The sequence below is a fragment of the Muntiacus reevesi genome, chromosome 3 (assembly GCF_963930625.1).
Source record: "Muntiacus reevesi chromosome 3, mMunRee1.1, whole genome shotgun sequence".
NCBI classification, from domain to species: Eukaryota; Metazoa; Chordata; class Mammalia; order Artiodactyla; family Cervidae; genus Muntiacus; species Muntiacus reevesi.
In genome coordinates, this window is record NC_089251.1 from 193,282,446 (window position 1) to 193,305,772 (window position 23,327).

At 37.1% G+C, this 23,327-nt stretch overlaps 1 protein-coding gene across 1 annotated transcript in view; it reads right to left on the reverse strand.

Annotated features, from left to right (window-relative positions):
- Positions 1-257: 257 nt before the first annotated feature.
- TBX18 (T-box transcription factor 18) overlaps positions 258-23,327 on the reverse strand; it is a 30,517-nt gene continuing 7,447 nt past the window's right edge. Inside the window, exons 4-8 of the mRNA XM_065931356.1 lie at positions 22,059-22,230; positions 16,160-16,327; positions 11,386-11,450; positions 4,807-4,901; positions 258-3,240 (exon numbers count right to left, since the gene is read on the reverse strand). Coding sequence (XP_065787428.1) covers positions 2,516-3,240; positions 4,807-4,901; positions 11,386-11,450; positions 16,160-16,327; positions 22,059-22,230 — 1,225 coding nt within the window. The 3' untranslated portion in view covers positions 258-2,515. The remainder of the gene's footprint in view (positions 3,241-4,806; positions 4,902-11,385; positions 11,451-16,159; positions 16,328-22,058; positions 22,231-23,327) is intronic.

The following is a 23,327-nucleotide window of genomic DNA, read 5'->3' on the forward strand; positions in this document are numbered from 1 at the left end:
AACAAAACATCCCAGTCTGCCCTCCTCTTCTCACATTTGAATTTTCATGTGTTCACAATTTGTCAGGGCTTCACCTTCAATGACATGGTCAAGGCACCAAGAAATTATATTTAACACATGAAAAATGAATACCAGGCCCATTTCCTCATGACTTATAATTGTAAGCTACAAAATTTGTGTTTGGAGTCTGCATGTGTGTGCCTATTCTTGGAACACCATTTATAGACACTTTAAATGATTCCTCTCCAAAGTCATAAAAGGGTTTTGTAACACACTTTAATATATAATTTCTTAAGTATTTTTTAATAAAATACAGATATATAATTATAATTATCAATGCATGTATGTCATTTAATATAATGATAAAAGGCTAGTCTTTGAAGTGACATGATGATTAATATTTACAATAAAACCTAAAGGAAATAGCACTTGTACAATATTGCTGATCAAAAGGAAAAGATTAAAAATTCTCCTCGTATTGTGGTATCATCTCAAATCACAAAGAGGAAAAAGGAAAATTCTCATCTTATTAATATATATAGGAATAGATCACTACTTTCCATGTTTTCTCAAGATGGAAAACCCTCTTGTTCTCCTGAAATTATGCCAGACTCTGAGGCTGGGATATGTTCATAATAAGGACTTTTCCCAAATCTTTATCAAGCTATTAATACCATACACAAACATGTTACATAGATCTAACTATTGGAAATATGTCATGTACCTTCACACTAATTTTAATTTTAAAGATCAATACTCACTTGACGAACTGCTAGAGAATCCATGAGGAAATTTATCAGTATGTATAAAGAGTCACATTGTGTGAAAATACTGTTCAAATAGTAATCCCCCTAAACATATAACATCCATGCTGCTTTAAAGTAAAGAAGCAAATTAGGACCTACATTGTTTACCCATCAAACTAGGGATAGGATAATGTTTAGCACTGAAAGGAAACCCTACTGCTTTCACTTGACAAACATATGAGACGTAATGAGTCAATGTCCAGACACATAATTTCATTCTCAACAAATAGATGGTAATGCTCTTCACCTTGCATTCTTAACTTTTCCTATTAATCTCATTTTGTGCTATCAAAGTTACTACTTGTTTTGAAACCATGTACACATTATTTTGGGGATTTTTAAAACATAATGCTGTTTTTTCTCTCTTTTTTTTTTTTCAGTTTCAAGGCTAAAAATGATGTTGAGGTTAAAAGTTTTACAGCTCCTTTATCATAATTGGTATCTTCCTCCTTAGTCTTCCAAGAAGGACTTTATAGTAATGGGTTTTGGCCTTTGCACTGCAACCCCCAAAAGACAGATTGCTGGAGATAACCTCCTGAAATTCCTTACAGCGCTATTTAACACCAGGAAGGCCTAGAATCTATCTGTTTTGAGAAAGACTCAGACAAAAGGACAAGGTTCAGGGAGGGGGGAGGTTTCAATTTGCAGGAATTTTCGACACATAAATAAGTAGTGTAAGTGCCTTTTCTCTTTACTTCTAGATCATGGGTCAGGAATCTCAAGGCAAGATGGAAAAAGAAACCTGAATGAAAAAAACCACACTATAAAAACCTAAGGAAAAGCAGAAAATATTCCTCTTGATTTAAAATGTTAGACATTTTTCATTGGAATCAAAGTATTTGAAGTGGATTTATTTTCTTTTTACCATTCCAGTCATATCACATATTCCTTTCCTGGTGAAAACTGGAATTTAAAATATTTATTGGTCTACTTGATACTAAATAAAATGAACCAAGAAAGTCCAAAACACTGGAAATTTATTCTCTGCATATGAATAAATACCTCTTATATATCTGACAGAAAGTGAAAAAATTACAAGCCTCTCTATCTTCTTTAGGGAAATAATTATTATGGATTATGAATTTTTACAGGACCAAAGTCACCTAACAGATGTGTTAAATAAGAACAAGCAGGAACACAAAAGCTAATCCTTCATGATTGCAAATACCTCAGAACTATTACTAAGACTTGCATCGTAGGTTCTCACACTGTGCCCAAGAATAACAAATCGCAAGACTCTGTGTGCTGGTTACTGCTGGTTATCAACACTCAAGTAGGAAATGTGTGTAGAGCATTTTCCTGATACATTAAGTTATACGTCTTAGTCTGGTTAGTATCATTGCCAGGTTTTAAGTTTGCTGTTTTGTTTTGTTTTTTTTTAAGTATAAGAACTTTGGTTAAACATACTACATGTATGCCAATACTCTGTGCAACTGGGGAGAAAAATAGAGGGAGGATGTGGTTTTGTAGGCTGCAAAATCCACATGCCACATACAGTATACATATACACCATAGCTAATCACAGTCTCACCATGAGGAAGTCAAAAACCTCAGTGAGCCTTCATTTTCTATTATATATACATTTTACAAGCTACTTGATAAGTTTCTTTTCATATTGCTTTCCAAAGAGAAAAAAAAAAGTAATAAAAGAAAACAAAGAAAGAAAATACATTAGCTGGATTCGAATGTAGTTTAACTTAAAGGCTTCATCAGACCATATGTGCAGATACTTGAGATGATGAGAGAGTTAAGCTTCCTAGGGTCCTAGAGTCAAAGAAACTCTGCTGACCCCCACTGCTAAGCAGGTGCACGCCTTCCACGGGGGGCAACATCTGCCGATCCGTCATGGTCCCACTTGGTGAGGACCCCAAGAAACTTCCTTGGGAAGAAACAATTTTCTCAGGACTGGCAGCCAGTTTAGGGGATGTGGAGAAGTTATACCCATACAAGGCACAGGGGCTGTGTAATCTGAACGTGTTGTAGGAACCCTGGTGGGTCTGGTTAGCAGCAAAGGCGTTGCTGGGGGGTGAAGGCATGATGTACTGGAGCTGGGGAGACATCCCTGAAATCTGCATGGACAAGCTGGTCTGTGGGCAGCTGAAGGTGTCCCCATCCGTGCCGCCCATGGACATGTTCACCGAGGCGCTGCTGCTGACGCCCACGTAGGAGGGAGTCCTGGGAGGGGCGAAGGTCTCCCCTGCCTGGTTGGTGAGCCTGTTGTAGGTCTCAGCCAAGGACGTGCTGTATCGGTTGAGGGTGAGGCCAGAGCGAGCACAGGCGGAATAGTCAGCTGGGGCCAGACCACACAGCTGGCTGGTGTTGGGTCCCAGATGGAAGGCAGGAGATGAGCAAGGGGAGCCGGACAAAAGATGAGGGTGGGTGGCCGCAACGCCATTCCCAGAACCTTGGAGTAGAGTAGAGGAACCTGTATTTCCTACAAAAGAAGTTGAAATGTAAAAAGCCTCTCTTCCTTTCAATTTTGTACACATGAGCTAGACGCGATTTGCTACACGGGCAGATACAAAGACAGAAAGGAGATGGTCTCCACTTTCAGGAATTGTAATGTAATTGAATTTAGCCTGAATGACTTTAAACACAGATACTCTCAACATTTTCAAGAAAAATTATCTCCCCAAGGGATGGTCTTTTTTGTTTATTTGTTCGCTTTTTGTTGTTTTTGTTTGTTTGTTTGCAAAAGGTATTAGGACTCTACCACATCAAATTTTCACATTTTCTCCCTCAATTAGTGTTCTCAGAGTTTTTGCATTATTTTGCAATAAACATTATAAATATTGACTTTCCCAGCAACTTAAGAAAATATAAATTTCATCTTACTGTGTAATTTTTTCCAGAAGTATAACCATCACCTCACTTCTACCCACTTTTTACTCTTTTTTTCAGCAGAGTTTGCTCTGGATCAATATATTTTCTTGCAAGAAAAAAAAAGGAATTCAAAAGAAAGATCCAAACTGGCCAGACCCATCCTGTCTCAAACGAAATGGCAACCTCCCACTGAAAGCTTCTGTGGGTCAATGACTATCACGCATGCAGGGCTATTACAATAAGGCAACAGTCTCGAACTTCAAAAATCTCATTTCCAAACAGAAAGCGGTTTGGTGAATCACATGCTAACCCAAGAGCAGAGGTCCAGCAGATAAACAGTCCTGTGAAATAGAGAGGGTGTTTAACCCTGCCTCCAATCAATAACAGTGGTGGCGGCTGATCGCCCCCCACCCCCCAGATTTGCTGGCAGATTGATGTCTGCAACTTGATGGAACTTAGGGAGAGAAGAGAATTCCAATGGGCTGGACAGGTTGTAAAACCTTCATTGCTCTGGTGACAGTGTTTTATATAGCTTCTCAAAATAATCTAAAAGCCCAATCCACCCAATGATAATTATCTAAAAACCTAGCATGCTAAATTCTCATGGGGATGCTGGGCAGGGTCAGGCATTAAGTGCAGGACTGAGTGCAGGATTGGACTGTGAATCCTAGCTACCCAGTAGACAAGGAAGCATCATCCTGTTGCATGCAGCCTCTTTGAGAAAACACCAGCCCTGGGCTTGTTGAAAATGCTCAACAGTGATCTCAGGGAAGGCTGCCTCCGTGTACCTGCCTAGAGGCAATTCAGTTGAAGGAAGTGAAGAAAGAAGGGGGCAAAAAAGGATGACCTGGGACCAGCATCTGCAATTTCTTATGACGTACACCTGGTACCAGGGTCAACTAGTCTACCTCTAATTTTAAGGAAAAAAAATTAAAGGTGAGATAAAGGTCATGAAATACATAAACTGCCTAAAACATCCAAAACTTAACTTATGACCACACTAGCCATTTTCCTGGCCCATACCTATCCCAGACACAAAAGGGAGGGATCTTGTAATAGAAAGATGTTGGTAATAAGGTAGCCATTAGACAATAGTAATGACTGGGGTATTTTTCAGTGCCTGAGCATCTAGGTAAGAACTGACCAAATCTATGACCCAGGAGACTTCATGATTTACCTTGCTTGGGAATTCCAGGGATATCTTCAAAGGTGAGGGTCCGTAGTGAAGGTCTCCAGAATGCATATGACTCCACAAGGGCTTCCAAACCCATTCTAAATGGAAGGGTCAGGACAGGGAATGAACACAAGAAGCCAAGTTAGGAGCAGGTGGAGTTTTCAACAGTGATAAGCTGCTCAGGAAACACCACCGGTGTTGACAGCGTCTCCCTCGTTGGCAGGGTAAGAGCTCAGCACAAACACACACCGAAGAAAATGGCTTGTCACCAAGAGCACAAGAGGATAGAAACCACCCAGCAGGTCCTGTTAATATTCTCTGAAAAACGAGATGATCCCAGGGGATACAAAGCTGCCCCCTGTGCTAGGAAGATGACATGAAGACCATCCATCCTGGCTGCCCTGAGTCCAAGGCTCTGTGTGATCTGGAACCACCCTCTCTCCCCGATACATTACTACCCCTCTGATGGGGAAGGCTCTGCCGCAAAAGTGTGCTCCTGCAAAGAGGCACTTCTACCCATCATTCAGTGCCTCGACCACCAGCCGAGAAGAGCAGTCATCCAAGGAAAATGGACTTCTCTCTCCGAGGCATGATCACCACCCCCAGAACAGCCAGGGCAGGCTCAGGGCAGGAGCTCTGACTTCTCAACCCAGCCTCCAGGAGGACCAGAGCAAGGTGATCTCACAGAGCGCCAAGGTACATAGACCTAGTATTAGCACCTAACATTATGGTAAAGCCTCTACATACGCTTAGTGCATGGACACAAAGAGATAGGATAACTTCATAATGGACTACTCACAAGATATCTATACATTTTAAAACATGGCTGACTACTCTAAATACACACAAAAATGTATGCATCTCCTACTGTAAGTCATTCAGAGTCTTCCCTATTGTATATCAGCTAATTAAGTCCTCCAGGTCTTAGAAATGAATCCCTTCACTCAACTAGCACCTTCTCAAGGCCTTTGCACTTTGCCCTCAACCATCTTCTCAGCCCTAATCAATCTGTTAATTCAGGTAACATTACGCTTTCCATGAAAGGTGCAGCTTCGCTGAAGAAAATGCCTGATTCCTAAGTGTCACCTGTACAAGGCAACCTCTTGAGACTGTCAGATACAGTTTTAGAGAATACAGGTAATCTGTGTTTAATGCAAATTTAAAGACAGGGAGTATGATTAACAGCTTAGACTCCCCGTGATAGTTGCTGTAAATTCCCTGCATCTCCAAATCATAACCTATGAACTAGAAACCTATGAAGTAGAGAACTGGAGAAACACCCCCTTCAGAGTCACACCTCCTATACAACATGGTGGAAACTCCCAGAAGACCCAGAGTAAGTGACCTGTGCATACAGATAAAACCATCTTCCCTTACTTGCCCTGGGATGCACCGAGCATGAAGGACAGAGTCTGGCTTTGGATGGAATCATTGTGCCCCAGAGAGAGGACTAGTTAGTGATCAGGACACTGGACTGGGCTCAGGAGAATTGGGCTGTGACTACAACCCTGTAACACTGAGTAAATGTTTGGAGCTGCCTGGACTGCCATTTTCCATAAAGTGAGGACTAGAATACAAAGTTCTGAGTCCTCTCCTAGTCCTAAAGTTTACCACTAAGTGATTTATAAACCAGACATTATATCTGTGGCTGACTACAAACCAGGTCTAAGAACATTCTACTCAACAATACTTTATGTAAAGTATTGACTGGGGAGAAGTTTGGCAGCTGTATCAGTCTCAAAGCCCCACAGAACCTGCAGGTTTCATTCAATACTAGACTCATGAATGCTGCGCACGCATGCATGCTAAGTCGCTTCAGTTGTGTCCAACTCTTTCTGACCCTATGGGCTGTAGCCCATCAGGTTCCTCTGTCCATAGGATTCCCCAGGCAAGAATACTGGAGTGGGTTGCCACGCAGGGGATCTTCCTGACCAAGGGACTGAACCCACATCTCTTACATCTCTTGCATTGTCAGGCAGGTTCTTTACCACCAGCGCCACCTGGGAAGCCCCTCATGAATGCTGGGTGCTGCTTATTCCATTACTTTATTTTAGCTTGTACTAATACTCAATTTTTATGACTTTGTAGAAACAAGCTTTTTTAAGTTAAAGAATTTAGGACACAGTTTTGTCCTAAATTCGTTTGTTAAACACAGACGAATTTTTGTAATTACAGTTTTAAATATTCAGGATACCTAAGTAGTCCTGGAGAGGCCTCAAGGGGAATTTACTAAGAGGCAATTAGTGAACATCTACAGGACTTAGAAATTTATTAACTGTGGAGATGAGCATCAGTGCATTATTTGCATTAGTGGTGTAAACTTCACTATGTTTCAAATACAAACCTATATTCCAAATTCTTAGGGTGAAGTTACTAATCCTCACAAATGGGCAACCCTAAGCCTTAAAGAGATGCTCTGAAGGTTACAGATCTACAAGTGGTCTGATTTGGACCTATTGATATTTTTCTTGAGGCTGCTGTTTCACACTGCAAGTTCCAGAAAGGATTTCAGATATTTTGCAGGAAACAGTTATAAAATATTTATTAGCTGAATCTGGACTTTAAAAAAGAAAAAAAAAAGTCTTCATTTTCCCCAGTAATGGAGACTTTTCCCGTCTAGTTAAAGAAAAGATAAAAGGCACCTCCTGCAGGCGTGTAGCCAAGGCGATAATTTATACAAGATGCCTTTGAACAATTTCCACATTTTATCACCCCCCTAATTTATGCTATCAAATGGCCGAGTTTATTTAGTAAAATGGTTATGTTTTTTCCTAAAGTATTTAAAGAGAAGAAATTTTTGTACCTTCCTGAGTAAAAGATTTTATAGGGTCAACCCTAAGGCCTAACTGAAGAATGAAACTATTCTCAGCACATAAATTCTCCTTCACGTAACAAATGTCCTGCAGGAGTGCTTTTAAGGGCTGAAGCTACTGATTTCTATAAAATAGGCTGTAGGATCATAAATAGCCAGGAAGGTATAATTTTTAATTAAAGCAAATTGTTTTATAAAGTTTAAAAAATCACAAGTCCAAGTTTATTTCTTGTTCTGCATAATTTGTTTATTTCAAATATAGGGAAAAAATAAAAACAGAATGTATATTAAAAAGTAATAATAGTACAACAAAATCAGGGGTATTAAAGAAATATTTTGCACTTTTTCTCATGGGCTTTTTTCTCTATTAATATATGAAAACATATCACCCCTTCCCCAAGTCCTCAGCACCAATTTTCCCTCCTGATCTTATAGATAACTTCAGCTCTTTTTTTTTTTCTAAGGAAAATAACACATAAGTCAGAAATCTTTAAAGTTTACCACATTCTCTCTTTTCCTTAAATTGTCTTTTGCATTTATCAGTGGAAAATGTTAAAGTGTTAAAGTATTTAATACTGATTCACAGATATTTAATATTGAGTCATAGATATTTAGCATTTAAAGATAAGCACTGAAGAGTTTGTCTGTCATAAGCAGGATAATTTATTTTAATGAGAAAAAAGTGAAACTATTCATTTCACCAACAGGGAAGCTATGTATAAGCTCAGTAGGTTTTTCCTATACTAAGGTATTATTTAAACAGTTGGAATAAAATAAAAATTTGAAAGTTTAACAACCTTTTAAAAAGTGTTAAGATATAATTCATTATTTTTTGCATATCTATTAAAAACTTTAAAAGGTGTAGAAATACACCTTTTAAATACGGGAAATAAACAGTAGCCAGCGCCATGATTGCAATGGCTTATACCACTTCAACAGCGAAAGGAAAGAAAAATTTCTACTGAACCTAACATTTCGATCTCATGATACCAAACAAGAGGCTTAGTGGTTTATTTCGACCAATGCCTCTGATTTTTTTTAATGATCAAAAAAAAAAAAACAACAACAACCTTTTAATTGTGCCAACTTACCTAAAATTCTTTTTGAAGCTTTGCAATATCAGGTTGGCCAAAAAGTTCGTTTGGGTTTCTCCATTACATCTTACGGAAAATTATTCCAAACGAACTTTTTGGTCAACCTAATACGTATCTATCATCTCACTTCCGTTTACAGGCTTATCCACTATAAACACTACCCAAAATACATCTTTAAAAATGCTTAAAGTTATCACTTCAAAAATGAACTGATAGTAATGTACAAAATGATAAATATAATTAACACTGTTCTATGCTATATAAGAGTAATTCTAAGTGTTTTCATCACAAGGAAAAAAACTGCTTTTCTATTTCTTTAATTTATGCCTATATGAGATGATGTATGTTCACTAAACTTACTGTGATAATCATTTCATGATGTATGTAAGTTAAACCATTATGCGGTACACCTTAAACTTTAGCAGTGCTGTATGTCAATGACATCTCAATAAAAGTAGAAGGGAAAAAAAGACAGTGTTCAAGCCACGTGACCCCACAATGTCAACAGCAGTGAGATCTTTCCTACAGTCGTCCTCCAGGAGAACCTGGAATTAGTCCTGGCATGGCTTATCTGCCTGCAACGCAGGAGACCTGGGTTCGATCCCTGGGTTGGGATAATTCCCTGGAGGAGGGCATGGCAACCTACTCCAGTATTCCTGCCTGGAGAATCTAAATGGACAGAGGAGCCTGGCGGGCTACAGTCCATGGGGTCGCAAAGAGCTGGACACGACTGAATGACTAAGCAGAGCACAGAACAGTCTCAAGTCTTAGTGCTGCCTCCCTGGAGTTTCAGTGAGTTTCAGTAAATTCATTCTCTGCTTAAAAGGAAAAAAAAGAACTGAAAGCAATGCAAGGTATTTAAATAGATAAATATTCTGCTATCAGAAGAGTCACAAGAAGATTTCATCAAAGTATTTGTCAAGGTCGAAAAAGGAGTCATCCCAGGGGCTACTTCAGTCACCTCACCAATAAGCACCTCAGTTACTGATTTATTCAACTTTCAGAAACTCCTCTGAAAAGCAGTGTTAACCAGGAGTTAATGCAATGATGTAACAAAAGCCAAGCAAAGTTTTTCTCCATATGGAAAGAGACATCTAAAACAATAGAATAATCTCAGCACAGCAGACGTACGGTAGGAACACCCGGAAATCTGCCTACAGAGTGAAGGATTTCAGAGGGAAGCTGCATTATTAGTCAGTCTTATTGATCTGCATGCGCTAAGTTAGAGGCTATTCTACTCTCAAACATTTTAGTCCTCATATTCAGTCAGTTCAGTCACTCAGTCGTGTCCGACTATTTGTGACCCCAAGGAACTGCAGCACGCAGTTCATCCCTGTCCATCACCAACTCCCAGAGCCTACTCAAACTTATGTCCATCAGGTCGGTGATGCCCAGTCCTCATAAGCACATGGTGTTTAAAAGAACCACTGCATTACCAAAGAGGGGGGATAAATTAGTGATTAGCAGATACAAACTACTATGTATAAAATAGATAAACCACAGTGTTCTACTGTATAGCACAGAATATTCAGTATCTTATAATAAACCACAATGGAAAATAATCTGAAAAAGAAAAAAAATAAATAAAAGAACCATTGCATATGAAGATGAAATCAAGTCTTTCTGCAGGCACATAAGTTTATTCTGAGAAAAGGTCTCTGTCTATGCTTACCTTGCTCAGCTAATCATCTGAAAGAACTAAAAGTCTGGACTACTACCTGATTGTTTTCTCTCTACAATTTTAAGCGAAACTGTTCCTAAAACAAGATAATAGAGGGTCTGGACCTCATATAGCCACAGTCTATCAAAACCAAGTTTTTAAGTATTAGAACAATGTCTGGAATAAAGTGATAAAAATGTCTCAAATATTTTTTAAAAACAAAATGCTTTTCAAAACATTTAAGTCAAAGTCTTACCCAGAGAGGGCATCTGGAGAACGTTAGTCTATCATTACTATCAACAGTTATAAAATATTTTAGAAAATGTCACACCAACTCTATTGGAATAGAATCATATCAATAAATTCAAAAACTCGAGGCACACAGACTAAGGAGATCTGCTTTTTGATAAAGAGTAATAGAGTGGAATTCATTACTGTAGCTCTCCCACTTAGTACAAACACCATAAAACACGACACAGAAAAAAAATAAACAAGTGTGTGTGGCTGTCAGTAGAGCCAAGACGAATTTGGAAACTAAAGAACATCAGCTGTCCCGGCAGTGGGGAGTAGTTTCAAATTCTAGTTGAAAATCTGAGTGAACAAGAATCTCTGTCATATTTCGAAGAGAGATCAATACATAGTTGTGACATTGCTAAGCAAATTCTAAACCAAGAGCAGATGCAGACAGTATTTTGACTTGGGATACTAAAGACCCTGGGCCTGGAGGCACAGGTTTCTACAAAGCCCCTTCAGAGGCAGCATGCACTGTATACCCTGAGAACTTCTGTTTTCACCCCAGCATTTCACATCAACATTCAGCTGAGAAATGAGTAAGCCACAATGATACACCCAAAATAAGTTATATTCATGCCTCAATGATATTAACAAATTTAAACTTCATCAGAAATGATTTCAAAACCACATAAGTAAATTTAACTGTTTACTTTGTAGTGGAAAATTCACCATAAAAATCAAATGTATTTATCACAGCCAGAATGTTTTTAACTAAGACTCACCTATTACGCCCGGAGTCTCGGAAGCCTTTGGCAAAGGGATTCCTATCTATCTTTAGGCGAGTAATCTGCAGATTAGAAAAAAAAGAAATCACATCAAATCTTAAGATAAAAGTCAAGGAAAGCTATCAAAAATGGTAGTGATGGAAGAACTATAAGAAACTCCAGGATCAACTGTCAGAGAATTCTACTGTGTTCTTCTCCCCTCTTCCTCAGATATTTTATTATCTTAGTAGCAAAGCAACAAGAATATTTCAGAAGTCATCTAGACAATCATTTGCTATGAAAAGAACATTCCCCTACTTCTATCCAAGCACTATAATAAAGTTTGCTTTGCTACTAATATCCCTAGAGACGGGAATTCTGAATCATCTGTTGATAATTGCCTTCATTTGACAATCTCTTTAAAATTCTTCCCTTTATTAACTCTGTGAAATGTGTCTGTTTCTCTCGCAGTAGTGGTGATGGAGAACAGCTAACATCCAACTTCTATTTAACAGCCACTTATACACTTAAATGTAGCTAATGTTCTTCAGAAGTAGGCAATATACACTCCTTGAATGTTCCTGCCTTCCGTTTTTCTTTGTCTCTCCTCAAATCATCTTTACAGCTCTCATCTCCTCCTTCATCTGTGGAGTCGTGACCTGGTCAGAGCGCTACAGTGAATGTCTAACCAAAGGTAACCATGACTTAAAGGTTTCAACAGGATTCAATCTTATACACATAGGAGAAATAAATAAAAGCTTCATTTTAACTACAGCTGTAATTTGTTGACTTATAACTAGATTTTTATTCAGGAAGATCCCAGGATTTGAGGGAAAATTTTTTATAAGTGGTCTAATCATCTCTGTTAAAAACAATTTTTTTTAAGTTATACCATCTTGAAATTGACACTAATAAACAACACCCCATCTGTTTCTGACTATATCTCCACCTTGCCCAGAGAAGTTGATAGCCTATTTTCTAAGAAGCACATCATGCTTCGTTTTCTGTGTTCCTTGGTTTAGGAGAATCTGCTAAGTTGTAATTGTGCCGTTTTGGTCAAGGACAAATGAACACTGCTGAATGACACTAAGGCAAAGAAAGGCATCTTTGGAGTCACCTGGAATCCGCCTGCATCATGCTGTGTGCACTTCCAGCCATCTGCCAATCAGCTTTGCAACACCTAAGGCAGGTGTATTCCATATGCTACTGTCTTAGTTTGTGGATTCTGCTGCTGCTGCTGCTAAGTCGCTTCACTCGTGTCCGACTCTGTGCGACCCCATGGACAGCAGCCCACCAGGCTCCTCCGTCCACAGGATTCTCTAGGCAAGAACACTGGAGTGGGTTGCCATTTCCTTCTCCAAGTTTGGGGATGAAACTACATTATAAACAAGATAATGTAAGGGTCTGCTAAGTAATTCACTATGTTTACCACTCTGCCATTGAAAGAATTATTTATAATTCATTATAACTCCATTATCTGTTCATTTAAATAATGCTTAAAGAAAACTTAATGACTTAAACATTCATTTAAAACAGTATTTTAACACAGTGGGAAAGGGGAAGGTGGAATAAATTGGGAGAGTAATACTGACACATATAAACTGCCATGTATAAAATAGACAGCTAATGGGAAGCTGCTGGCTAGCAAAGGAAGTTCACCTTGGGGTTCGGTGATGACCTAAAGGGGTGGGATGTTGGGGTGGGGTGGGAAGGAGGTTCGAGACAGAGGGGATATACACGCATACATGTGACTGATTCTTATTGTTGTATAGCAGAAACCAACACAACACTATAAAGCAATTACACTCCAATAAAAAAATTAAAAATTAAAAAAAAGTATAGGGGAAGAAGTTTAAAAAAATATTTCTGAGCTATAAATACATGAAAAAACAAAGCTAAAAATAGCATTTTAAAAAAGAATTTACAGCTATTAAAAAGAATGCATTTGAATCAGTTCTAATGAGGTGGATGAAACTGGAGCCTATTATACAGAGTGAAGTCAGAAAGCAAAACACCAATACAGTATATTAATACATATTATGAAATTTAGAATGATGTTAATGATGACCCTATATGTGAGACAGCAAAAGAGACACAGATGTAAAGAACAGACTTTCGGACTCTGTGGGAGAAGGAGAGGGTGGGATGATTTGAGAGAATAGTATTGAAACATGTATATTATCAAGTGTGAAACAGATCGCCAGTCCAGATTTGATGAATGAGACAGGGTGCTCGGGCCTGGTGCACTGGAAAGATCCTGAGGGATGGGATGGGGAGGGAGGTGGGAGGGGGGTTCAAGATGGGGAACACATGTACACCCATGGCTGATTCAGGTGACTATATGACAAAAACCACCACAATATTGTAAGGTAATCAGCCTTCAATTAAAGTAAATAAATAAATAAATTTTAAAAATTAAAAAAAATTAAAAAGTTCAGATTTATATCATGGTGCTTGTTTAAAAAGAGGTACATTGCAATCACTAGCATCCTTATTTTTACTACTGACATTACATCTATTACATGTGTACCATGTCTGTTGTAATATGAGTTTTGTACATATTATTTCATTTAATTCTCATAGCAACTTAGATGTAGTTATTACCCCGATTTTAAGTTTTGTTTTATACTAGCTTAAGTTTTCTATGATTATAAGGTTACTTGGCCATAGAACCAGACTGGGACCCCAAGTTTCAGAGCTTATGCTGGTAACCACCAGGCATGGAAGCCTACCAATTTCCCATAAGTTCTTCAAAATACAGCTGGGAAGTTTAAAAGAAAAAGAACAACTACATTTTTCATGATCAATTTCCTTTCTTCTAACTTTTCCATTCTTTTAACTGATTTATCAGCATTTGTGAGTTGATGTTAGTCATCATTATGTATCAAAAACCCACTGTATCTTGTTTATTGTATAACAGAGGCGTGAAGAAAATACACATTTAAAATAACACTTAATACACAGTTAATTGAATGTGTAATTCAGAGAGAGACAGACAGGGAAGAAAGATGAACAGGGTTGTTTAAAAGGTACCAAAGGTACAAAATGCCTCTTTTCTCCTTATACATTGTATTTTTCCTGAAAAAAAAATCATTTTCTATGACTAATACATTTTAAGAATATATTCCTGGGACTTCCTGCTGGCCCAGTTGTTAACACTTTGCCTTCTAATGAGGGGGCTTCAGGTTCCATCCCTGGTTGAAGAGATAAGATCCCACATGCCTCACAGCCAAAAACACAAAACATAAAACAGAAGAAATATTGTAACAAAGTCAATAAAGACTAAAAGGGAGCATGCATGTGCCGCTTCAGTCCTGTCCGATTCTGTGTGACCCTATGAACTGCAGACTGCCATGGACTCATCCACGGGATTCTCCAGGCAAGAATACTGGAGTGGATTGCCATGCCCTCCTTCAGGTAATCTTCATGACCCAGGGATTGAACCCACATCTCTTACATTTCCTATATTGGCAGGTGGGTTCTTTATCACTAGGGCCACCTGAGAAGCCCTGAAAAGGGGGCTATATCTTAAAAAAAAAAAAAATTAATTATCTCCAGCCCTTTTAAAGGTTAATTTCATGTTCTTTCCTAAAAGCCTACATAAAAGTGTGACAATGTGAGCCTGAGAGGACAAGACAGCTTGGGTGGTGTCACCCACGGACGAGAGCAGATGAGCCTCTCAGCCCTAAGGGAGAATTCACAAGGCAGGGTTCAAATCTCCCAAGAAAAGTTAAAACAAAAGAAAACAAAACAGAGAGCTTATAAAGCCTTAGATTGTTGACTGAGATGTATATAAATGTCAAGAGAAGTGAAAATCTAAAATAATGCTGCTGACCCTTGAAAATTAAAAAAAAATCTACCACAGACCACATTGCTCCACTACATAGCTATTTCTTATGAAAACTGGCCAAAAAATTGCATGGGTCAAATAACTGCCTCCATTCAATTTTCCACCTGCTTGATACAGCCTTAAATAATGACATATATTAATGCTCACTTATAGAGAAAAGAAAAATTTCACTTCTCAAATTATTTCTAATTTAATGAAAGGATTACTCCACAATTGCTTATCTCTCAGACAGTAAGTGTATGTGTAACCCTCTATCACAATTAATGAAACAGCCCTTCTGTACCTATAAGAAGGATAAATGATTGTGAAATACTTCCCATAACACACGGATGGCAGCTTTAAAATAAAGTGAGCTGACAAATCTCATGTCCTGTGATACAACTTACTTTCATAGTCTACAGGTCTATTTCCTAGTCAGTACACATGCTTTCTAATTTTAATTATGACATCAGGATTCAATGTCTCAAAATAGAAAGTAAACCTACACTGTCAGTCATGAGAGACATTCTGGTCTAAAGAAATCTTCACTAGAGGAGCTTTACATGGGTATCTTGGGTAAATAATTATTGTTACTACATATGCAAGCATGCTAAGTCACTTCAGTCATGTCCAACTCTTTGCAATCCTATGAACCATAGCCCACCAGGCTTCTCTGTCCATGGGATTCTCCAGGCAAGAATACTGGAGTGGGTTGCAGCGACCTCCTCCAGGGTACCTTCCCGACCCAGCGATCGAACCCCTTTTGTTATGTCTCCTGCGTTGACAGGTGGGTGTGTGTGTATATATATATATGTATATATATATACACATTCTGGATGTCATACCTGGCAAGCACTTTATGACAATTCTTAACTTTTAGATAGAGTGAAAGAGAGAGCTAGCTTTTAATCTGCAAGTGAAATTAAAAGTGAAATTAAAAGATTCCAATTCTGAAAACAATACCTGCTGGTTCTGATAGGCAGTGACAGTGGTGAAAACAGTTTCTGGAAAGGAAAATGCCTTCACTCCCTCTCCAGATGGAACAGGCTTGATGGGAGAAAGATCGTCCCCACAGTCTTTACGGATGATGTGGACTCGTGGTTGGTATTTGTGCATAGAATGAAGTATAATCTATATCAAGGAAAGAGAAGACAAATCTGTCAGCAACTTCTACCCAATCTCAACCCCTTGACTAAATATTGAATGTGTAAAACAAATCCCAGTTAGAAATAAATATACCCAAGGCTGTGAAAGTCCCAATTTAATAAAGTGTATCAAAACTGGAGTGAGACAATTAGGAAGTTGTTTGGAAAGTGTGTATATAAAAGAAAAAAAGGCAAGTAATTATTTTGGTTGAAGCCCTGTGTGCAACCATATGAATATAGCATCACATTTTCTGTTTCTGAAAACACAAGAATAAATTCATCAGCATTTTTATTTATAATGAACCTAATAGAACACAGAGTCCAAAACAATAAAAATAAAAATGAGATTGAAATGATTATTTTAATTCCACCACACCCGTCCCCTAAAAATAAGCATTTGCACACCAAGATTTTCTTCAGAACACATTTTTCCTCTGTTGGTGACTACAACATGTCTACTCCAGGGCAAAGGGATTTTAAGGATACTCCAGGGTCTGCCTTATGTGTGGTTCACAAAGTCTCTGGTTTGCCTGGAGAGTCCAGCATTCGGGCTTTAATCACAACAAGGCTTCCAAAACCCAGATGCCCGGGGATGAAAAAGCTCTCAGACTCAACTCAGAGAATCTGATAATATGGTTCAACTGCCTTCTGCCCAATGATTCCACTTCTGAGAATTTATCCTAAGGAAATATTCCAAATCCCAAAAAGTGTTTCATGTACAAAGATGTGCAATGCATCATTTATAACAGTGGAAAAACTATAAACCACTGACATGAATAGATTGGTTAGGTAAATGAAAATCCACACAATGGTTACAGCATTATTCAGCCATTACTAACGCTTTTAGAACATTTTTAGCCACATAATGAAATACTTCTTTTTAAATCCTAAATTAGAATAAAGGATCCGAGTTGTTTTTAAACTTACCATAACTTATAAAAATAGACAGTAAAAGGACCCATACAAAGATATGAACAGTGGTCATCTCTAGATGATGGAATTGTGGATGAATGTTTTCTTCTTCATTTGTTTTACACTTTCAAGGTAGAGGAGGAAGGTAAAGAAATAGCTTCACCCAATGAGATTTTCTATGTGCTGCTGGAAATCCAAATTCAAACATTCACTCATGAGTTTAATTAACAAATCTATATCTTTCCTGAGTCATACAACTTGAATTCAAGCTTTGAAGTGTTAGGAGTTTGGACAAATGCTTAAACAAAAGTCTGAGGAAAAAAACCACAGTGGTTGGTTGACCTGCTTCATGCTTTTCAGGACGTGCACAATTTAATAAACCAAATTCAGAATCACTGGTCAACCCAAACATCTCTCTACTTATAGAGTGTGTTTGCTGCCCCAAAAGTATGTATTTACCTTCCATTATTAACCAACAGTTGTGAGGTTTTTCTAACCCTAAAATTTTCTTTCTATCAGTGGAGGAAATGCCTGGAGAGTAAATCTAATGATGATACTCACCACACATGCCTGATGGAGGGATAGCATGAGTCTGAATAAAGGGCAAGAGGGGGCAATAGCCCTCATTGTCATCTGGGGGGACACAACACAAATCAGCAGCGTCTGGAAAAATCTTTTTCCATATATATAAAAGGAAAGAATTTCAACTTATTCATGACTCACAAAATCAATTTAAAGGGTTACAATGGGAAATCTTTAGATAAGTAAAATTAGCAAATAAAGCAGAAAAATCGAACATGCTGTATATAGTAAGGATAAGTTCTGTTTTGCAAAACACTGCCTGTTGGGGTGTGTGTGTGTATACACTAAGATAAACATAAAATGTATGTCTGGCAGTAATCAGATAAAAAGTCTGAAAAAGCAAGATTTAATTCTAGTGATTCATAAATTCCAGAGCCGAAGAAAAATTGGAAAAAGTCACTTTACATTAAACAAAAATAAAAGGCATGGTCAGTTCCAGAAGACGAGAGTTAACTGACTTGAAGTGAAGGAAATAAAAAGTCATTTAGGTTTCTGTTTACTAGTCAATGAAAAGTAAATTCTTGTTTTGTGAAATCTTTTTTCTTTCAAGCAGATTTCTCCATACAGCTCTATATATTTTAATAGTATTTATTTGTTTATATCCTTATGCAATCTCCAAAATGACTTAAGGTGGGATATACTGGGAGTAGGGTATAGAAATAGCTGAGGCATGCCTATGTTTATACTTTAAAGGGTAACTGCCAACAGTAACCTGAAAATTATTTTAAAAAATATATATATTCTCAATATTACCTATAGGAATTTAGTACATCCCTACAAATTTTTAGGGACTGCTAAACAAGCCTCAGTTCTTCTATATAAAATAGCATTATTTGTTAATGACTATCAAAGTTATAATGACAAATGGTCATGAATAATTTGCTTATTTATTAGAACAAGTAGAACTAGGAGAACCATTGCCCTTATGAACAAAAAGACAACAATGATAAAATCCATTACTGAAACTCAAATAATTATAATCTGATCTGCATGTTCCGTATTCTCTGTTCTGTTTAGACAGAGGATATTTTTTCTTTTGGATACTATCTATTAGCACAGATAGTAACATAAATCTCTGTCCATAAACACAGGGTGCTTTCCCATGTGTAGGTTAATACACATTTTCCCCATGTTAAAGACATTAGGTTTGACATTGGTGGAATAACTGATATTTTAAAATTTAACCATTAATAGTCTTCCAATTTCCTTCTCATATATTCTTCACAATTCTAATTCTGCCTTTACTTCAATTTCTTGACTTCTTATGAAGCAGAATAAATTACTTTTTAAAAAAGATACTAGGTTTGAGTCAAAATAAGCATATTACTTAGTTCTGATGCTGCCTATCATATGACGGCAGAGGGTGAGAGTCCCTGCGAGGTCCCTGCATCAAGAAAGGGAGTTAGTTAGTCCCATCACAGTAGTACTGTTGTCTTCTCAGACCCTGAATCACATCAACAGTAGAATACAACTTCCTAATCTCTAATCTAATCTTATTCAGGGTGATAAAATTGAGCAAAAAAAACGTTAGTCCCATCACAATAGTACTGTTGTCTTCTCAGACCCTGAATCACATCAACAGTAGAATATGACTTCCTAATCTCTAATCTAATCTTATTCAGGGTGATAAAATTGAGCAAAAAAGAAAACGTGACAGCCACCTTCTTCGCAGAGCTTTACCAATCTCTCTTGGCTGGAACAAAATGGCTGCCGTACTGCGCTGCTCTGACGGCGCGATAATCCGTGTGCTGACAGGAAGGCCCGGCATGCTGTGACTCTTGGGGTCGCAAGAAGTTGGACACGACTGAGCGACTGAACTGAACTGAACCAAGTCTTCTCTTCTGCCTAGGTTAGAAGATCACTGAAGCCAAAGACTGGCTTTTCATCTCTTACTACATTTTACAAAGTCTTTAAAATTTTTGTTTTTAAATAAATAACAGACAAGAGTACTTTCCCTCCTACCTCCTCCTCTAGTATCAAGCAATACGTGATTTCTGCTAACAGCAAAGGCAATTTTCTTGCTTCCAAAAAGCATAGGTACATATTTTTCTCTCTCCATTCCCCACACACACTATTTTTTTTATATTAAAGTATTACATCCTGCCACAACTTTAAAAGAAAAATAAATTTTGGAAGATGACACACTTCTATAGATATTGCTTGTTTTCTAAATTTTTATTTTTCTTAATAGTGAAATATTATAATTACTCAGGTATAAACAACTGGGGTTCAATTGGCAATCTATTATTTTGTGTTTTAAACAAATGCTGTGTGATTTAAATCAGTAGACATCTGAGTAAAGCATATTATCCTCTGTAATGTGGGTGGGCCTCATCCAATTAGTTGAAAGACTTAAGAAAAAAAGATTGAGGTCCACTGAGGAAAAGGAAATTCTGCTTCCAGACTGCCTCCAGACTTAAGTTGTAATATCAGGTCTTTTCTGGGTCTTTGCCAATCCACCCTGCAAATTTTGGACCTACCAGTCCTATATCTGTGTTAGTCAGTTCCCTAAAATAAATCTCTTGTGTGTGTGTGTATGTGTGTGTGTGTATGTGTGTGTGTGTACATGTGTGTGCGTGTGTAACATATTCTGTTGGTCCCATTTTTCTAGAGAATGCTGTTTTAAATAGAATATAGCAAAATTATGAATCTAAAATCATATAGATAGATAAATTACTACCTCTAATACTGTAGATATATTAAGTATTAGGTATAAAGCCAGTAATTTGATCAGAATTAGAATTATAGAATCACCATATTTATTTAAATTATTTAAAGGAGTTTGTATCTTATCTAGGACAGTGTATAGTTTTTAGATCCATTATCTCTTTAAAAGATATGTACTCAAAAAAAAAAATATATATATACACTCAAACTATAGAACTCCAAAAAAATAGAGTATATTTAAGCTTTTGAAAATCATCAACATTTAGTACGATTTATTTTTCAATTTTTTATTCTAAAAAAAAGTAAAGACTCTTCAATGGACACACTGGCAAAATTTCACACTTAGCACCCTCATTGAGACAGAAGAAACTAATGTTCTTTCACTGAAGTCAAGTGAAAAAGAACTGTTATTAACCTGACTGTACATAAATAAAAAAAAGAAGAGAAAGTAATGTACTAAAATTCAGGACATGAAGTTGTATCATTCTGAAGTGAAATGTACTAGGCTTTATTTTTTTTTCCTAGGTTTTAAATTATAAAAGGCAACAAATAAAAAGCACTGGCAATTTGAGAGAGATGAGTCTTAAAAACCCAGATACTGCATCTGTGCCACAATGAAATGTGTACTTGAATGTCTTCATTAAGATCAATTGCTTAAGATTGTCTAGCAACTTACAAATCACATCCTGTCATCACTGTATTACTATCTTACGACAGTTTGCATTTTTTTTAGTTAAAAGATTGGCCCATAAACAAGCTATCTTCATGTCACCCTTTTGAGAAATGGATGAATTGGTATCCCTTTTATGTACAATATACTCTTCAAAAAGCACTTCAATCCTGCTTCAGTCAAAACTCTCTCAAATAACAGAAATCTAACAGAAATGCTAGCACTGAGTGGAAATCAGCACATATCCAGAGTTACTTATTTATTAAAACATTGATAATAAGGTAGACATCTCACCTGCAAACAACACTGTGTGAATATCATTAAACTGTTAAAAATGACTATATTATTGAAATGACTGACTTTAGGATATATTTCATATTTCAGTTTTAAGATGAAAAGGAATTATTATTACAACATATTTTGACACATTAGATGTCATTACAAAACAATTGGGAGTTTGCAGATGGAACACACACACAGCATAAGCCTGGGCCATTATTGACAAATGATGAGCCTCAGCTAGGAAAAGAAGAGGATACAGGCAGGACACCATAAATCATTATCCCTGTTCACCCAACTTCAAGATTTCATATTCAAAGTATAATAATTATCACTTTATGAAATTTCAAACAAATGTGTTGCCTAAAAATGTCTTCCAACACAAACGCAGTATCCAGTTTTACCTATGAAAAGCTTCATAGAATACTCTGGTCACAGGCATAGCCTCTAATGAAAATGTACCCTTGACGTTGCATAGCTATGCACACTCTAGTCAACCAGGAGAGGAATGTCATGATCTTAGAAAAGTTCATTTCTTTCAGGCAGACACAGTATAGATAATGGTCGTGCCATCCAACTAGGCAAATTAGGGAGGCCCTCTACTCACGTGGCCTTGATCGTCCAGCTCGTTGTTGGTGAGCTTCAGCTTGTCGAAACTGATCACTTGTCTCATCCAAGTCTCCCCCGAGGCAGGCGAGTCCGGATGAATGTACACGCGGGGTGGCACGGGGGAGTCAGCATTGCCCGCCACCATCCATTTAGAGCTGTGATAAACATACCTAGAAGGCGAGGACAAGGCTCGTTTGTGGACTGACGCTTTCTTGGAATTTCCAACTCTGTAGACTCAGACAAAATGGGCACCCTTTTAAGTCTAAAATTCAAGAATTTGCTCTTTACATTCAATGTGGATAAAATAAGAATTCGAGCACTTTTAAAAAAAACTCTCTGAAGCAGTGGTAGCCTGCTGACCACTCAAGGTGATATGTTAAGGATTTAGTGAAAAATATGCACACTATTTCCACCATAAATGCAAGAATTTCAATTTGGATAAATCACACTTATTCACGTTAGACATTCTGTCTGTATTCTGATGTTTTCCATTTTTCTTCTGGATATGCAATTGACATGAAGAAACTATTAAGTTGTCAAGCTCTGCTTTAAGGAAATCTCAAAAATACTTGAGAGTTATATCTTCAACGGTCTTTCTTTATCACTCCCCAATTTAGGCTTATGTTCAAAGTGATGAGAGACATGGTAGAAAGTCAAGGGGAAATTGTCAGAATGTACAGTAAATTTATTTTCATAGGGAAAAAAGTTCCATCTATTATCATTTAGAATTATTTTTTTCTAACTCCATTACACTAGAAACTGAGGATATTGTTTAATTTAAAAGTCTGTATAATCATAAAACATAGGCTATTATCTCTTCTAATTCTCTTTTTTAACTATTGTCAGAAAATCTTTAAATTTTTATACCACTAATTAAAATATACATCAAACTTTTAAAATTATGATTTATCTGATTAATATTACCTTTCTAATTAAGAGGCAAAACATTCTATTCTACTTGTTTATGTCTGTCAACAACACTGACTCTATAAAAATAACACACTTAAATTAACAATGTTTCAAGTAGTACATAAGATAATAATGTTTACTCTTATATTCAGACTATCACTTATTGTTAGTTTAAAATAGACTAACTTAAAAACTAGAAACTAGTATATCAATGATTAATTTAGAAAAGGATAGAAAATGAAATTATATATTTGGACGTTTGTCTTCCTTTTGTTTTAAAATATGCCATACAATTTAAAGCAACAATTTATTAATGGTCTCAAAGAATTCTACCAGTATAGTATGAAATTTTCTTTTT